The sequence below is a fragment of the Sitophilus oryzae genome, unplaced genomic scaffold, assembly GCF_002938485.1.
Source record: "Sitophilus oryzae breed Bouriz unplaced genomic scaffold, Soryzae_2.0 scaffold_173_pilon_pilon, whole genome shotgun sequence".
NCBI lineage: Eukaryota > Metazoa > Arthropoda > Insecta > Coleoptera > Curculionidae > Sitophilus > Sitophilus oryzae.
The window spans coordinates 724,137-743,095 of NW_022146435.1; the positions used below are offsets into that span (position 1 = coordinate 724,137).

Here is an 18,959-nt window from a genome sequence, read left to right on the forward strand (position 1 = left end):
ATCAGTGAGTCACTTAAGGATTTTATATATTAGTATATACAATAATTGAACAATGCGTAGGCTATTTTAGATGTTTAATATTAAAGTCAAAAAATTACAGAAACCTGTTATTTTAAGCTGTTATATATAAATAACAGTAACATTTTCAACTGTTATTTAAAAACTATAGTAAACGCCACGAATGTTTGGGCGTGATTCATCGGTCGCTACCATGTGAACTAATCTGTTCAAGGTCACATAAAACTTAATTCCAGTGCCATGGTGTTTCAAGTCATATAATAATCAATGTATAATCTGTTGTAAAGCTACATTCGAAATCAATTCGCTGGCCGAGTGGCACTTCGACGTTAAAGTCGTCACGAAATTAACCATTCACAACAAATTTCAATTCGAACTTTGCGCATGCGTGTTTAAACTTTCTCCTGACATTTTTTAGGTTAGTTGTTGGTTTTGATTTTGGAAGAGTCAAAATCCGGGACAGTTGTTAATTAAGTTTTCCAAGTTTTTATGTTTAGAAAAATGGAAACAAAAACGTCATTTATTAGGCGTTTACGAAAATTATACCTTCGGTATTTACCGTTACCCAGCGGTAAACATATGTTTTATGTCAAATATGAATCTGGTAGAATATTTTTAAAACGAACTGGTTAATATCTTAAGATTAAATTTATTATACTAATTAATATAATAATAACATACAATTAATATAATAATAACAAGACTTTGTGCCACAACCTCTAAGCCATCTTATAGATGAAAAGATGAATGAAGTAGATTCTTCATCCAATTCTCCAGTTAAATCTCTGCTGATATGTTCTTCAAAATGGTTTTGAATTTCAGTCAAATCTCCCTCAAGACCACATACAGAGCATTTCCCCTGCTCAATTTCAAATACATCCATGTCCATGGCGATTTTCAATTAATAGGTCTCTGATCTCTGATTTTTTAAACGCGTTTTAAACTCTTATAGGTTCGGTTTTCTCTCATAACGGTCATTTACCGAGACCTTACCCCGATCCATAATCTATAAACCGAATGCACCGGTAAATGTGTGATAAAATTAGAACAAGGAACAAAAATACCGTTATTAGTTTCGAACGTAAAAAAGTTACCCGGTACCTACCGGTGCAATTTTCGTAAACGCCTATTGATGATTTTTTTCTAAAATGTGTCTCAAGCACCCAAAACTTTTTCTCGCCATTAATATGGGTCGGACGCCTCATTTTTTGGGTTTTGGTAAACCCCTTGGTTTTCGGTCAAGCTAATTATTGAGCTGCAACAATAATTGCCGTTTTTTTTAACAGCAAAGCCACAAGTCCTAATAAAATAAGAATAGCGTCCTTCACTCATTTTTCTTTTAATAATTATTTACTTTTCACAAGAAAATGGCTTGTAACAACGACACAAACAAAATAATTATTAAAATTTAAATGTCAAATTTGTCATAATTGTCAAACCAAAATTCCGTGCTGAAGTTGAAAGCAGCTTGCAAGCTTTCAATCCAACTTCAACTTGCACTCTGGCGTCGAATTTTGTTGTGAATGAGTACACTGAAGTACATAAGATAAGCTTGCGTGCCAAAGTACGACTCGGCCAGCGAATTGATTTAGAATGTAGCTTAATTTGTTGTTTTAACTGTCAAAACATATATTTGGTTATAAATATAAACTGGAATGCCCCATTGGTCGCACTGCAAGCACATCAATGGACTGACGCACAAAAACGAATCAATCAAAGAAACGCGATATAGTATCGTCTTTGTCAATCACGCTAACATTTTAGAATAAGTAGGAGGAGCGCAGGCAGATGATTAAACCGGGCCTTTAAAAAACTACGTCTGCGGTAAAAAATTACGTTTTTAATGTAAAAATGATAGCGGGCGTGTCGATTCTAACTTCATCAAGCGATGAATCACTCCCAAACATTCGTGGCGTTTACTTTAACAGTTTTTTACCACCACTACATCATACATAAAAATTACATGAAACTTCTACACCCTGTATCTCCGAAGCGAAACATTTTAGGACATATATTTATATGAACTTTTTTACTTATTATACGAAGTTTAAATTATTTTTTATTTAAACTGTTTTTAACATTAATCCTCTTTCAGTGACGACGAGCGGTAGACCTTGGCTAGGCCTGGATCACGTGAACAAAGCCCCCAAAAGGACCAGGTTCAACTACCTAGAGAAGGCTATCAAGATATACAACTGATATTAGACTGACAACAAAATAAGGGAACCTTTCATTTACTTACCGCAGTGACATTAAAATGAAGGAATCGTGGCTTTAACCGATGTTGCCAACCCAAAAAATATATATACCCTAACAGAAGTTTAAATCAATTTGTTAAATAGATGGCCAAATCAGTCTTTGTTAATATATCTTCTTTGGAATAGTAAGAATCATGATAAGTGTGTAATAAAAAAAACGATTTTTATTTATTGCATCTTGAAAATGTCCGCGCATATTTTTAAATTTAATATAAGATTATAGGAAAAGTATGTTTTGTTTTTCTTTCGATTGTTTGTTGAGTAAAAAATGCTTGAATTAATATTACTAGGCCGAATTTACGTTATTGTTAACTTTTTATTTAGTTTTTTTGTATACAGGGTGGTTCAGTGTTGTAGGAAAGCTCCAATTAGGTTTCTTATTTCTTTCGTCTGTTAAGCACCATACGGAAATAATTGGCAACTGTGCACATTTTATTATGAATAAGTATACTAAAAATAAAGTGATACAATCTCAAGGTTGTGGGTTCGAATCCCACAACCGGCATTTCATCAGCCGAATATTGAGACACTTTGTATATAATAGGACTCCACAGAACAACTTGAAATCAGTAATATAATAATAAAAGAGATACTGATAATAATCTGGTAATGTACCGTGGAATAAAATAAAAACGGTGTCACAATAGGCATAGAAAGAGTTTGGGTACCTAGGTCGACTCGGCCTTAAATGAGTACTTGGGATTCACAATCCTGAGGTAATAATGCGCGGTTGAAGCGTAGAGTGCTAGCCACATTACCTTCATTGTATACCGAACAGCTCTAGCATGGCAAGCTGTACCTTGCTACTTTCAAGGCGTTAAACGTTATATACGGAAGCTATTATATATATAAAACTCAAAAAATATCAACCAAAAACAGTATCTTTGAAAATAGTTTTAAGCTGTACGCGCGTTATTATTGTTTGCATATTTTATAGAGAATATTAGAAAGAAAATGATATGAAGCTTTTTTTGTAACACTGGGTCGCTCTGTAGATAAGCAAAAAATATATGATAGATTTAAAAAAATATAGTCTGTTCAACTATTGATCAACGTTACGTCATAGTTAATTATCTAAGCGTGTTCAGCAGATTTCATTAATTTCAAGTAGGTATGCGTGACCTTTATTTATTTTCATTCAATTTCAATGTATTTGAATTTGGCAAATATATTATAAGACTATATTGCTAGTAAGGGACAGAAATAGAAGCCAGATTTTTGAGATGGAGCTATAGAAAATCCACATATGTCGGTCCTTTTCGTTCAACAGCTTTGAACTACGCAAGCGTGAGAAATGCTTGGCGATTAGTTGATTTATGTCATACTAACTAGTGATGGGAATACCGGTTCCACGTGAGTCGCGTTACAATAAAACCGACCGTTCCAGAAAAATACCGCGATTTTGTAACCGAGGTTCCGACTTCCAATTGTTGCGGTCCTCGCTGAAAATATATCTAACTTATCTATATTTGTAGATTACTGTAACTTTTATCCGCCACTCATTTTCCAAATTTCGAGTTTATAATTGTGTATAGCCAATCTATCTCAATTTTAGAAAATCAATGACATTCCTTGTTATTTTTTTTCTTTATCAATTTTCGTTTAAATAAAATGAACGGCTCATATTTATGTGTATTGCAATATAATATATTTAATGTTAAAATGAAGAAGTCCAAACCACTGTCAAAAAAAAGTGTTTATTTGTCTAACCTAACCTTAAAAATAGATATAAACAATAAAACTTATATAAATGTATAAAAGCAAATAAAATATTTTTATTTTATTTTATTTGCTTTTGCGTTTCATCTTTCAAACAACACTATTTCATACCATGCCTAGTACATACCAAAAATCGCTATTTCGAAAGTAACGTAGCGACGGGAGCACCATGGCCAATAGTAACCGACCAAATCGCGACAGGCAAAACCGAAACCCTAGAAGCGCTCCAGCGACTGCTGGAACGAAGTATGTGACCGCTGAGGTCGAGCGTCGATAATCAGTTACAGCAGTTACTTCTGTTCGCGACAGGGAACTAAAACTCTAGGAGCGCGACGGCTGGAGCGAAGTAGGTCGCTGCCGAGGTCGAGCGTCGCTGCCCAGTTACAGCAGTTACTTCTGTTCGCGACAGGGAACTACAACTCTAGGAGCGCGACGGCTGGAGCGAACACGTCCCGATCGAGATCGCGCGGCGCTACGGACATACCAGTTCCAGATACTGTTGGCGACCGACGAAATCGCGACGGCTGGAGCTAAACACGTCGCTATGCGGTTATACGCTTCAAGCTAACTTCAAGTGCGATTATAAATAATTTATTTGCAAATTATAAATAATTTATAATTTTGTCGTTATTATGATCGTCGTTCTTCAGTAACAGGTTCCTGATTCGTTGTGAAGCGCGACACGACGTTACAAAAAAATACCGCTCCAAAATCGCGTTACTCAAATACCGACACACGAAAAGGATAGACTTATGCAAGGTTGATATTCCTATTTCTTTTCTTTGGCTTCACTTTCCACTCATTGTGTAAATGCGGTACTAGTAGTATATAGTCCTAATTTTGTTTTACCACATAGTCGATTTTTAATTTTGACACTGATGGATATCCGTCGACAGGATGATAACAAAATAAAAACACTAAATCACCACAATACACCAAAACACTTTTACTTTTACACTGGACGCGCGTTTCGCTAACCATGTTAGCATCATCAGCAGATGATTATAAGCTGTTTATTACCAGTTTATAATCATCTGCTGATGATGCTAACATGGTTAGCGAAACGCGCGTCCAGTGTAAAAGTAAAAGTGTTTTGGTGTATTGTGGTGATTTAGTGTTTTTATTTTGCTGTGTAACACCAAAGGTTCCAACCCTCAACTGTAATATAAGGATGATAACATCACAAATCAAATAACATTTACTACATATAATGAGCGGAAATCTATGAAATAACGTAATAGCTTTCAAAATCTATCTCATCCCGTTTTCACACGAAAGAAAGAGTTCGACAATATATGACGTAGCGTCGAACAACGGTTGAACACACTATAGTGTAAAGGAGGCCTAATCTGTACTATTCTGAAGGGAAAGTGCGTCGTCACGCGACTCGAAGCTGATTTTAGCCTTTAAATTCTAAGATTCAGTATGTTGCTTATCGGTTAACTATTTTAACTATTAAGGTGAATTCATACGCACCCGTCTCGCCTCGTTCCGTCACTCCAACCATGTTCAAGTATGATCTGTCATTTTTTTAAGTAATCCAATAAAATTGCATACGAACCGTGACGGATGACGCGTTACGGATGCGTGTAAACCCACATTTACCGTTATTTTCGTAAAAGCGTATATCTAACACCACTTGTATATAACTAATATTTATTGAGCGGACTTCCGGTCCAACTAGAAATTATATTTACAAGAATCATTACCTGTTAAATATAACTATTTTTTCTCCCTCTAACTGGTTTGCTCTAATTTTATTATGTTGAAGTATTTTCAGATAAAACGTTTAGACTATTTTTTCATTAGGTGATTATATTTTACCAAAATATTTAATTTGTGGATTAATTCAGTGTCAGTTCTTAATTTAAAAGAATCTATACAGGGTGTCCCAATGTTTCGTAGACATAGAGCTACTATTTATTTTTGGAACTAAAATAAGTTGATTTGACACAATTTACCTATAGACAAAAGTGCTTCGTTTGTCCATTAGAGGGCATATCAAACTTTAAAAAATATACACATTTTTTAAGCTATTTTGAGAACCGTTATTCCGATTTGAAAGTGATTTGGGATGCCTATATTTTGTTAAACACTCTAATATTTGACTTTCACAAAAAAAATCAAGAAAAAATACGGGAAGAGTAAAAAGCACTTTTGTATAGAGATGAATTGTTTCCAATGAATTTATTTTTATTCCAAAAATAGGTAGTAGTGCTATGTCCATAGAATATTGAGACACTTTGTATATAATAGGACTCCACAGAACAACTTGAAATCAGTAATATAATAATAAAAGAGATACTGATAATAATCTGGTAATGTACCGTGGGAATAAAATAAAAACGGTGTCACAATAGGCATAGAAAGAGTTTTGCTGTGTCTACTGCTGTGTATCTTATCAATGATTGTTTTGTGATTTATATGAAGCTTCATAAAGACTTATCAAACATTAGAACTACTAATATTAAAAAATATAATATACAGGGTGGTCCGAACTGTATTCCGGAAACTTCGGCGGCATATTCTGCAGATAAAAATAAGTAAAAATGTCCGTATAGATGTATGTCCAAAAATGCTTAGTTTCGGAGATACAGACAGGGTGTAGAAGTTTCATTTTTATTTCGATTTTTTCCAAATAATTTCTGCAGTAACGTCAATATTTGAATTAAAATTGGTGTCTGGGAGTTTTTTGACATGAGAAATTTGATTTTGATGTCAATATGACTCCTACTAGTAGAGGGCGCCACCTACATATTTTTTAACTTGTTTGAAGAGTAATAACTTTTCGTCCGTACCTGTATAAAACTACTGAGTAAAAAAATATACATTTACGACGCTTTTTACGTAAAAAAGGTCTCCTGGTAAAAATCGCCACGACTAATGATTTTCGAGATACTTGGAATCGAAATTATCAATACCTGTCATCACTGACATAAATTAAACATGTTGACTAAATAGTTATTAGACTGAGATCATAAATTTGAAATGTTTTTGTACCAAAAGTTCAACAAAAACTGTTTTATCATCATTTTTTGCAGAAAAATATGATTAATTTAAAAATATATAAATTTCCCAAATTTATTATTTCAGTGAAATTAACTATCTACTCAACGTGTTTATTTTTACTCAATAATGGCATGTGATGACTATTTCCATTCTAAATATCTTGAGAACGGTTGCTCGTAGCGATTTTTACAAAGAGATATTATTTACGTAAAAAATCACAGAGATGTATATTTTTTCCCTCGGTAGTTTTATACAGGTACGGACAAAAAGTTATTACGCTTCAAAACAGTTAAAATACATGTAGGTGGCGCCCTCTACTAGTAGGAGTCATATTGACATCAAAATCAAATTTCTCTTGTCAAAAAACTCCCAGACACCAATTTTCATCTAAATATTGACATTACTTCAGAAGTTATTTGGAAAAAATCGAAATAAAAATGAAATTTCTACACCCTGTATCTCCGAAAGTAAGCATTTTCGGACATACATTTATACGAACTTTTTTACCTATTTTTATCTGCAGAATATGCTGCTGAAGTTTCCGGAATACAATTCGGACCACCCTGTATATATTTTTTAAAATAATAGATAGTTTTTGGCTGGAAACTTTTTTTATTTTGTGTCCGCTATTATTAACTTTTTCTCACTCACTTAGTCAACTGATACTCAAGAAGTTATACAATAGGCATAGTAAAATTAGAACTGAAATCATATTTCTATGCTTACTTTGGTGTTGATTTTATTTGATCACGTGGTATATCAAAATTTAATTATTACAGAAAAATCAAAATATTTCTAATTTGATGTATGAAAAACGGTTAAAATACTCTAAATATGAGGTAATCTGTCGCCTAATGGTAAAATACCTAATTTTTATCATTTATTTAACAATTATATGTTTTTTTACATATTGACATGAAAAAATATGTTTGCTTTTTTTTCAATAAATTATATTACGTTAAACAGAAATTTATTTTGCTTATTATTGTGGAAGCCTAATTTTTTGTTCTAAGTCGAGAAATTTTAACACAAATCTTCTCTCCAATTGTTTTTGTAACAAAGAAATTTAATTAAGGGTGAATCGATATATTCAGGATTGTTTAAGATATTAAAATATTTATTTACAAAGGCAATTGGCAAATGGGATTGAAGAGTTTTTTTTTAATAAAAAATAAAATTGATCATAAAAGAATGTATTTCTGTTTCATTAACAAACTAAAAAAAAACTCAACTTGTTTTAATTGTATAAAATTTTGTATGAAATTTGTATTTATTGTTGCCGACTCTGTATATTTCGTATTATTGATTTTTAAATAATTCAGCTTAGGTAAAATACTGCAATAAATATTATTATATAACCAATACGTATGTTGTTAATTTACTAGAGCCTCTAGTTTTGTTTGAAAACGAAAATTAACTATCTACTCCACGTGCTTATTTTTTGTCAAAAATTACATGTATAGTCTATAAAATGAATAACTTTGAATTTTGACCGTTATTTTTTACCAATATGGCAAATATAAAATCCCTCTGTCAAAAAAGTTACTGATATTCTTTAAATTGAGTACCTGAACGAATCAGATAGGTAACTCTTTTTACTTTCGTGAAATAGAAAAGGAAAATAATAAAACAAGTGACAGTTCTTCCTCTTCTTGCAAAAATCAACCCGAAATGTCATAATTGCCAAAAGTAAAATGTCATCAGCGTTTGACATTTCTAAATATCAAACCAATGCCGTCTCTAATAGAACAGCCACGGAGCGAGATTTATGACGTCACGCTAATTAGATACTAAGGATTAATAAATATGTTGTAAAATACATGGAAAACATAATTATTCCTCGTATTTTTGGTTTGTATTTTAAAAATGATATAGTTTACATGAAATATATATAATATACAGTTAATAAATACAATATATATACCTCTTTATAGTAATAAATACTTTGGCAAATAAATTATAAACCATACAAATGCAGCAAATGTTTTACAATATACAAATAATGAATAGGTACGTAAGATAATGGGTAAAATGTAAAATATATTTTAAATTTTGGTGTTTGAAAATCGATCTAATTTAACAAAAAACATTCAATATCTACTAATAGTGATGTATTATTATTTGCATTCACAAAATTTATATGTATATTTTGCAAGTATCAATGTTCGAAAAATTATATTTGCAAATAATACAATATCATAGAAAAAAGGCGTCAGCGATGGCTATAAAATAAAGATCGCTGTCATTTTATATGTAAAATTATTCTAAAATTTTTGATTTTCTTGGGATTTAGGTTAGGATGGAGTACGATTTCAGCCATAGTCAATGTAGATAGTTAGTGTTAAGAATAATAATTTTAAAAAATAAACAAAATATTAAAAATAAACAAAAACAATAAATAATAATGAATTAATATTATTAAAAAAGTTATTAACTGTATATTATGTATATTTCATGTAAACTATATCAGTTTTAAAATACGAACCAAAAATACGAGGAATTTTTTCCATGTATTCTACAACATATTTATTAATCCGTAGTATTTAACTAGCGTGACGTCATAAATCTCACTCCGGGGCTGTTCTATTAGAGACGGCATTGCGTCAGCATGGCCGCAAGTTGCTAACCTAATAAAATTAACACTAGAAAAGCGCGCGGGAACTGTCAAATTCAAAGTTATTCGTTTCACAGACTATATTGACTATTTCCACAAACTAACTTAAGGTTAGTCTGTGCTATTTCCATTCTAAATATCTCGAAAACGGTTGCTCGTAGCCATTTTTACCAAGAGATATTTTTTACGTAAAAAATCACGGAAATGTATATTTTTTCACCTAGTAGTTTTATACAGGTACGGACGAAAAGTTATTACTCTTAAAAACAGTTAAAACACATGTAGGTGGCGCTGCCTACAAATAGGAGTCATATTGACATCAAAATCAAATTTCTCATGTCAAAAACTTCCAGACACCAATTTTCATCTAAATATTGACGTTACCTCAGAAATTATTTGGAAAAATCGAAATAAAATGAAACTAGAATTGTACCTGTATCTTCGAAACCAAGCATTTTAGGACATACATTTATGCGAACTTTTTTAATTATTTTTGATGACAAAAATAAGTAAAAGATCTTTTTTATGACACACGACAGGCTACCAATAAAATTCATAAGGTGCAGAACAATTTTTCCGTGGTATTCTTATAGTGGAGTGATTTAAGCCCTTATGAGATACAAACCTCGGAAATCATTTACTGTGAACGAATTTTTATAAAACTTTTGCATTGTATTGTTAATAAGATATATTACAAAGTTTTACCTATTTAAATTCGTTGCTTTCACTTTAGTATTTAAATAAACACACACATATACAAATGCATACATACAAGATGGCTCCGTTTTCCGAAAAAGCTCTGTATCAGAATTCCTATTTCAGATTTTCACTCCAAACCTTTTACAAAATATATGTTTAATGGTAATTCACATTTCAAAATATATTTTATAGATATACAGGGTGAGTCGAGTTTAGTGAATTTGCTATAAAATTCTGGTTCCAAAAATACCTTAATACCATAAAGTATATTAAATAGTTTATGAATTATGACCAGGTCCATGAGGACGTCAATATAGACGTCCAGGAATATTCGTATGAGAACTTCTAATCCAGACGATCGACTTATTGTAAGTTTATCGCTAAGAAACCGCCTGGATTGCGATACCCCTGTATTGTTTCACCAAACCTTCCTCTCATTCTTTCTTTGCGTTAAACCACTTCCAGCTCTTTGCAAATTTCCCGATGTCGCTGATGTTGGCTTCTGCTGCTTCCAGCAGGTGCTCTATGGTTTCTTCTTCCTCTTCGCATTCTCTGCAGTAGTCGTCGTCGGAAACTTTCCATCTTACGAGGTTTACCCCCGTGGGACAGTTTCCAGTGACGACACCTACAATTATGCGTACTAGGTCTTTTTGTGCTCTAGTAGTTGTTTTGTCATTTTGCTATCTATCTAACAGTGGCCATAGTCTTCGAGCTGTAGCGCAGTCCTCACGGTGTTGCCACATCTCTTGCTGCTTTTGATTGTAGTTCCTATAGCCCCCTTCAGTGTGTTGATCGTCACAAGTGGTGGGTTATCTGCTACGGCCTCTCCCCTGGCCCCGTCTTTGGCGAGTCTGTCTGCTTCCTGATTGCCCGCACCACATTGCTGTGGCCTGGCACCGGGCACAGAGTAGCCCCGCCCCGACGCAGCCAGGACAGTGCTTCTCGGCATTCCATCACAGTTTTCGATCTCACTGATTGCATCGCGATGCTTCTTAAAGCGGCCAAGCTGTCTGAGTATATCACTATATCCCCTATTGGTCTATCAGCAATTTTCTCTCTTATCCTTTCGCCGCTTCCTTTATGGCATAAACCTCTGCTTGTAGAACATTACAGCCATCCGATAGCCTCAAAGATCGTCGGATGTCTAGTTTCTCTGAGAAGATGCCTACACCTGTGCCCCCTGAATTTGCGGAAGCATCTCTTGAGTGTTCATTACTCGGTTGCTTTCCCATTCTTCTCTTGTCGGGATGCGAATCCTTATCTTTTCTCCAAAATCATGTTTGGTAAGCATATAGTCCGTTTTCTGGTCTAGCAGATGTGGACTCGTGTTCACCATGATTTTTCCTATCACTGGCAATATCCTCGAGTGACCGTAGTTGGTCTGGTTCCACAGATTGGATTCCCTTAATCTTAGGGCACCCTTAGCGGCCAGATCCTTCACGAGCCAGTCGATTGATTGCAAGTCCAGAATAGCTTCTAGCGCAGCTTGCGCTGTGTTGTTCCTTGCTCCAGTTGTACCTAGGGCTGCTAATCGCTGTACTTTTGTGAGGCTTTTTCTATTAGTCTCTTTAAGTACCGCTTCCCACCATACTAGTGTTCCATAAGTGATGATTGTCTAACTATAGCAGTGTACATCCAGTGTATAATGTACGGTTGCAGACCCCATCTCTTTCCAAATAGTTTTTTTACATGCATAGAATGCATTTATTCCCTTTATCATCCTTTCCTCCGTGTTCCTTTTCCAGGAAAGCTTCGAGTCCAGAATGATTCCTAAATATTTTGTCTCCTTAGCAAGTACAAGTGTCTTCCCTTCCGGCTTTGGTAGCGAACTTGGTGAACTTGGATATCTTGTATTTTCTTGTAAACAGAATGAGTTCGGTTTTGTCTGGGTTGATGCCCAAACCATTCCTTTTTGCCCATTCCGTTAGCTCCTTCAGAGCAGATTCCATGATGTCACTGATCGTCTGCAAGTTTTTGCCAACGAATATTACCACGTCGTCTGCATATGCCTTTATCCAAATTCCCTTCATTTCGTTTTCATCAGGATCGGGTTCATTACAATCAGCCACAGCAGAGGTGATAATACTCCTCCTTGTGGCGTGCCTCTTGTTGCACACTTTTTGGCTGAGCTGTTTCTCATCTCCGATGTGATAACATATGCTTTGATATGGGACTACCAAGGTTCAATCCAAGCACTAGAGCTGTTTGAAACGCCCACTTGGACGGTTTTATTTATTTTAAAATCGGGCAACACTATAGAAGAAATATAACATAAAAGCTCATTTTTTGCCTTTTGTTTTGTATTGTTACGCATTGCCATTTAGGTTACAGATTTGCTGCAAGCTGACCTATACCGTTTAAGAGACCCAGCGACAGTACTTTTTTCCTATAAATATCTCAAAAATATTTTTGTTTGGAAGATCTTACAACAGCATTCTTATTGTGACGGAACAACATCTTTCTTTGACGTCTGTATTAATCGCTATTTTAAGTCCTATATCGATACCAACAAGTGTAATGAACGTCATCAATTCGTATATTTATCTAATATGATGTAACTAAAACATACACGGTGTGAATGAATAAGAGCAAGTTGGGCAGTCAAGCAGTTGTTTTTTTTTAATTAAGTTCTAAAGCTAAATAAAAACACTAAATCACCACAATCACCAAAACACTTTTACTTTTTACTCGCTAACCATGTTAGCATCATCAGCAGATGATTATAAACTGACTGAAAACTTCATTTTATAATCATCTGCCATCATCAGCAGATGATGCTAACATATAGTAAGCGAAACGCGCGTCCAGTGTAAAAGTAAAAGTGTTTTGGTGTATTGTGGTGATTTAGTGTTTTTATTTTGCTGTGTAACACCAAAGGTTCCAACCCTCAACTGTAATAAGTTCTAAAAATCAAAACGTGTTTCTATATATGGTAATATAATTTCGTTTTCATTATGTCGTAGATTGTAAAAAAATATGACGTTAAACAAAATTAATAATAATCTAGCTAAGATGAAGAATGAAATCGAAATGTATACCATAGAAACACGTACGTTTTGATTTTTAGAACTTAAGGAAAAACTTAATTATATTTTCATGTTTTTTTCTAATTTTCTCTAAAACGGTATGGAAATGTGGCAAGTATAAACGAGATTAACCATTTTAGAACCAGCCAATACCAGCAAAACTTTGTAAAACTTGTTGAAACATATTTTTCTCAAAATATCAATAATACAAGAAATTTTTAAACCCCATATATCAGCTTGTAATTCCTATGCTGCTCATTTTATAGAGCAGCATTTTCATTTACAACTACAAGCCGTAATCAGTATCGTTATTGATATACAATAATAAGCAATTAAAGTTTGCAAAAGAACTGTAATCAGGACCCCCCACTTGTGTTTACACTACAAACTCGGCCAAAAGGTTATCCAAAAACGATAAGACTATGCTCAGGCTAAATAATTTCTCAAAAAGCGTACTACTTTTTTATTTTAAACTAGTTGAAAATAGCCTGTATTTTCCACGCCATTTCGAATTTGCCGCTTATTTGAATTCAAATCGAAATGTTTTCTCGCGTTTCCGCCACCTGCGCACACCTGTTGAAGGAAGGGGTAAGTGCACTTTAAAAATAAACAATTTTTGTTGTATTCATTATAAAATACTTGTTTTGTGGTATTTGCCAAGCAAATAACACTTTCAAATCGATTTCGACATCATAAATATTACTCTTGCTCAATTTAAACAGCCTATATATTGGATAATAACATTTTCTGACCTTTTATGCGTTGCTATGAGGTTATCAGATTAGCTTACCGTTGTTTTCATATATATTTTATTTAAACAATAAGTTTAAATTCATTCAGTTTATTCTATTGATTATACTCGGTTTTCAAAGTGCGTTAACTAGAGACGAGATTATCCTTAAATTTATTTTAGGTTAGTATTGTTGGTTCTGGTATTATTATTTATTTGTCAATTTGAAATTCATTTAATCAGATTTATATTTTTTTTGTATCAAATCAAAAATGTTCAGAAATCCAGTGAAATTTTTGTACAATGTACAAATTAGTAAGGTCAGAACGCTTATGTGTATATATTTTTGGATTTTTTTTGTTGTTTACTGAAACATTTCTGTTTCAATTTTTTTTATTGTTGCAATGTTTTCCATATTTACTTTCAGTATTTGCATAAATAATTGTAGCCAAAGTGTAAAGATATTGGATCTGTATATTGTAGATTTTAGTTCTTACTTATATTTTTATTTACCGATATTTCAATTAGGGTCAACCAAGGTTAATTGTACAAGTCTCAAATATGTGTTCTAAAATTCTTAACCAAAATATATGGGAATCGGACCCAGAATTGTTTGAAATCATGAAGTGTGAAAAGAAAAGACAGACAGGGGGATTGGAATTGATTGCTTCGGAGAATTTTACATCTTTATCAGTATTACAATGTCTCAGTTCTTGTTTAACTAACAAGTATGCCGAGGGACTTCCGGGTGCAAGGTATGTAAATATTATAACTTAAAGGAAACTAATTTTAATGCTTATGTTATAATGTCATGTCACTAGGTATTACGGTGGAACTCAATTTGTCGATCAAGTAGAACGATTGGCACAGAAAAGAGCACTAGAAGCATATTGCTTAAATCCGGATGAGTGGGGTGTCAATGTGCAACCATATTCAGGCTCGCCGGCAAATTTTGCTGTATATACAGGTATATAACCAGTCTTTTTTAAAATACAATACCTGTTTATACTTTATACAGGGGTCAGAAATAGGGCGTTGGGCATGTGTAGCTCCTAGAATAAAAAACTTTTTAGAGTTTTGATTGCATGTAAACCTGAAGTATGTATGAGGATGTGTTTCAGGAAAATATTTTAACTTCTATAAGGTGGCTCAAAAAAATGTGAGTGAATCGGGATGATTTTCTTTACATGGAATACCCTTTATATATAGGGTTACCAGACTTCCGGATTAATTTTCACTACATCCCTTTGAATAAGAAGACTAAGGAAGGAGCATATCAAAAATCTTAGGTACACCGCGATGGGCCTCAAATATGGCCGACTTAAATTCCGGTTTATCAATGCCGTTCTAATTTTATTTAAAAAATGTAAAACTATGATGTAGGGTAGACGTGGGGTAGACTCAATAATTTGTTATTTAATTTTACGTTGTGAATAAATGTTGGTAGTTTTAAGTGAATTTCATAAATGATCGGTTTACTACACGTATGTATATTATATAGTCACTTACTAGAGCGAAAAGTTGTTCCATTATTTCGCTCAATTTTTGCCGAGATCTACCGCACGCTACACAACCAACTATTTTAGAGTCTTTTTCGATAAATCGCGATAGTGTCACTGTTAATTTAAGTTCTGCCACAATTTTTTTTTTTTTTTTTTTTTTGGTGAGGGGTGGTTGAAAATTTTTTTATAGACGAATAGTGATCATTTCCATGACCATCTCGAGAGAGATGGTCATAGGAATAACCCCTAGACAGTGTGGGACTCGTATTGATACCCACTAAAAAAAAGTCCACCTCTGAGGAATCAGCCGCCGAAGAATGGTCAGCTATTATTCCTGCTAATATGTGGGGAAGAAAAAAGGGGGGGGGTGTGGGGTAATGGGAGGACTATATTATGAGAAGGGGGGGACAAAATTAATTGTCTAGAAGAATGGTTTTAAGATGGGAGTATTTGAAGTTTCTATAGTCCTCGGGATTGTAATCGAAGATTTTTAGGGTACTATTGGGGATAGTACCGATTTTCTCGTAGAACTTCAAGGCACGATCTCGAAGGTATTTGGGGATGGGGTCTGCCACAATTTCCATCTAGATTTACTACCTTTATACAACTATCCCCACCCTAGAGAGCTTTTTCCGCCCACCATGCATGAATACATGGATAGCATTATGCTCCTTCCTTAGTCTTCTTATTCAAAGCTACATCCGGTTTGGTCCGGGCGGATTTTTGATAAGCTTCCAGATTTTAATGTTTCCTTTTTAGAAATGTCGCAATAATGCAAAATAATATATTACTTTTAATAAATTTAGTTATAAAAACGTTGATAAATCCGTTTTTAAGTAATACGTTTCCGTAAATAAAGTGTAAATTTATTGTTTTAGTTGTATTTTTTTTCAAACGTCACAAAAGTATCTATTACTTTTTGCGACGTGATTGGCAACATAAAAAAGTAATTTTAACGGCTATCCATAAAAGTAAAGCACTTTTACGCCTAAGCACAAAAGTACGAAAACATGTGGAAAACATATTATTAAACTGAGATAAAGTGTCAAATACAACGAGCGTAACCATAGTTTGTCGATATATAATTACTTATCGCTTACTTATATACAAGGTATTACTTTTAAATCTTTTTATATTATTTGGAACCTTTCGAACTTTTGAAATTGTTTAAAAAATTATTTGAAAACAAAATAGCATATTCTATTCGGAGTAGAAATTATTTTTTGTGCCTCGCTTCTATGTCGTATTGTACAGGATGGACCATTTTGGTTGTTTCTATAGGGTATCTAGGAAACCGTGAGAAATATTCAAATTTTGATACTGCAGTCTCGGGTTCTTTTTTTGAAAAAATTACAATGGCGCAAACGGATCGTGGCTATCTTGATCGGTTTCGAAGCTACAGGGGGATTCTTAAATTTTGTACTTTTTGAAGATGTTCGATAGTTTGTTTATTTCAACAACCACGGAAAAATGAATTATACATTCTAAAGGCACTTTTCTGTGTAGAATGCAGTGGCGTAGTCAGACTTTTTTCGAAAAAAATATTTTTTGAAATATTAACTATACTTATGTTTTTTTAAATAGAACCCCCTGTATATTTTTAAACTTTCTTATGCAGCTTGGCATGGGCTTCTCGAACATATATAACACTATATTTATTTTCACTATTAACCTCAACATTTCAAATTTTTCTTAAAATATCCACTTAGTAGATAGTAGGCCGCGCCGAGTAACAAAGTAAACGGTTGTCATGGTGATCGGGACATACCTTTGATGGATGCGTGCCATGGTACAAAGAATACAAGGTATGATCGATAGCGGCTCCAATTTCGTTCAGTTCGCGCATACCACCTGTGACGTCACTAGGAAAATAATGAAAAAATAGAAAGAAAGAAAGTTGACAGGAGATCTGAATTTTTTTGGGGTTATGGTTAAGAATTGTTTATTTTTTTTTAGTTCGTTTAATTTAATAATTACTAAAACCAGCAGTTCCAAAAATATATTTAAAAATAATAATTATCTATTAACATGGATTTGGACGATAGGTAAGAATACTAAATTTATTTCTATATTCGGTATAAAATTGTTTATTAGGTTTTTAGTTTGCGATGTTTATGGTAAATAATTTTCATTTTCATTGCCTCTGAATTCACATGAGGACAGAGTTGAGGATATCTATGGAAAAGTAACCACAAGAGGAATTGTTACATCATTTAAAAAATATTGGGAAGTTTATTGTTTCCCATCGAAAAGTAGAAAATGCCAATGCAGATGAACGTATTGTAATTGTGATAGAAGTAATTCTAAGGGTGAAGTTTATTATAATTAGTGGAAGTAATACCAAGGGTGAAGTTTATTATAATTAGTGACCTCTGCTTCTTTTTATATGTAGAAGTTTCTGGTTTTGAGAATAAATCGGTTGAACGACACCCAAAATTTAAAGGAAGTATTTGCATACCCAGAATATGCCCATCAAGGATTATATAGCTCAAATTTCCTTTAATGGTAGGCAATTATTCAATGCAAATTAACTTTTTAAGTGACTGAAATATTAAATAGTTTGCAATATGGTATATCACTAAAAATATATTACTTTTAGGTACAATTAGGGCCCAATACATTTCAAAAAGTAGAATATTATTTTATATTAAATGAGGTATTGTACTAACAATCAATTTATATTAATAACGGAGATTAAAAAATAACAGAATAAATAGTTCTTTTTTTTTTATACTACAAAAATAAACTATAGAATACAACAGTATTTAAAAAATAAATAAAAAGTTATGTCCCGGCCGAGATTCGAACTCCGGTCTCTCGCTTCCTAGCCCGACTCCTTACGCACTGCTCCACAGTAACTTGCTTAGCGATAATTCAATGACGGTATATAAACAAAAAAACAGGTTTATAACAATATCTTGACGATTTGAACCGGCGCGCGGAGCGTGCTGACCAATAGCGCCTGTTATCACCTGTGACGTAGCGACCAACCTGCGCAATATCATACCTTGTATTCTTTGTACCATGGATGCGTGCCATTTCATTTCAACAGATTGAAGTGTGTGTATTTTAAATAATAAAAAAATGAGTAAATTTGAAAATTTTGAGCAATATAATATGTTAGAATGTTATATTGAGTCTAACAAACATAAGCAAATGGCAGCTGATTTATATTTCGAGCGGTATCCAGAGCGCGACCAGCCATTTTTAAAAGGTTGGAAGATAGTTTAATGAATTTCGGGTCTTTTCAAAAACCGCGTCCGAAAAATTATCAGAAAGAAGATGAAGAAAATCAATATGTTAATGTCCTCGGAGCCGAAAACGTGAATTAGCAATTAAATAAAATCGAACAATACGAAGCAAATAAAAAATAAGTGTAACAGA

General features: G+C 33.4%; 2 protein-coding genes across 8 annotated transcripts in view; both read left to right on the plus strand.

The window, feature by feature from the left end:
• The window catches only part of LOC115881779 (ubiquitin carboxyl-terminal hydrolase 7), a 49,366-nt gene extending 46,238 nt beyond the window's left edge, over nt 1-3,128 (plus strand). For all 5 annotated transcript variants that reach the window (XM_030899422.1, XM_030899423.1, XM_030899424.1 and 2 more), the window contains one exon: nt 2,114-3,128. In XM_030899422.1, coding sequence (XP_030755282.1) covers nt 2,114-2,217 — 104 coding nt within the window. In that variant the 3' untranslated portion in view covers nt 2,218-3,128. The remainder of the gene's footprint in view (nt 1-2,113) is intronic.
• A 10,676-nt stretch (nt 3,129-13,804) lies between these two features.
• LOC115881782 (serine hydroxymethyltransferase, cytosolic) overlaps nt 13,805-18,959 on the plus strand; it is a 31,512-nt gene continuing 26,357 nt past the window's right edge. The window contains exons 1-3 of one of the 3 annotated variants that reach the window (XM_030899432.1): nt 13,805-13,931; nt 14,602-14,828; nt 14,895-15,040. In XM_030899432.1, the coding sequence (XP_030755292.1) occupies nt 13,884-13,931; nt 14,602-14,828; nt 14,895-15,040 (421 nt within the window). In that variant the 5' untranslated portion in view covers nt 13,805-13,883. The other 2 variants (XM_030899434.1, XM_030899431.1) reach the window with 2 other exon arrangements.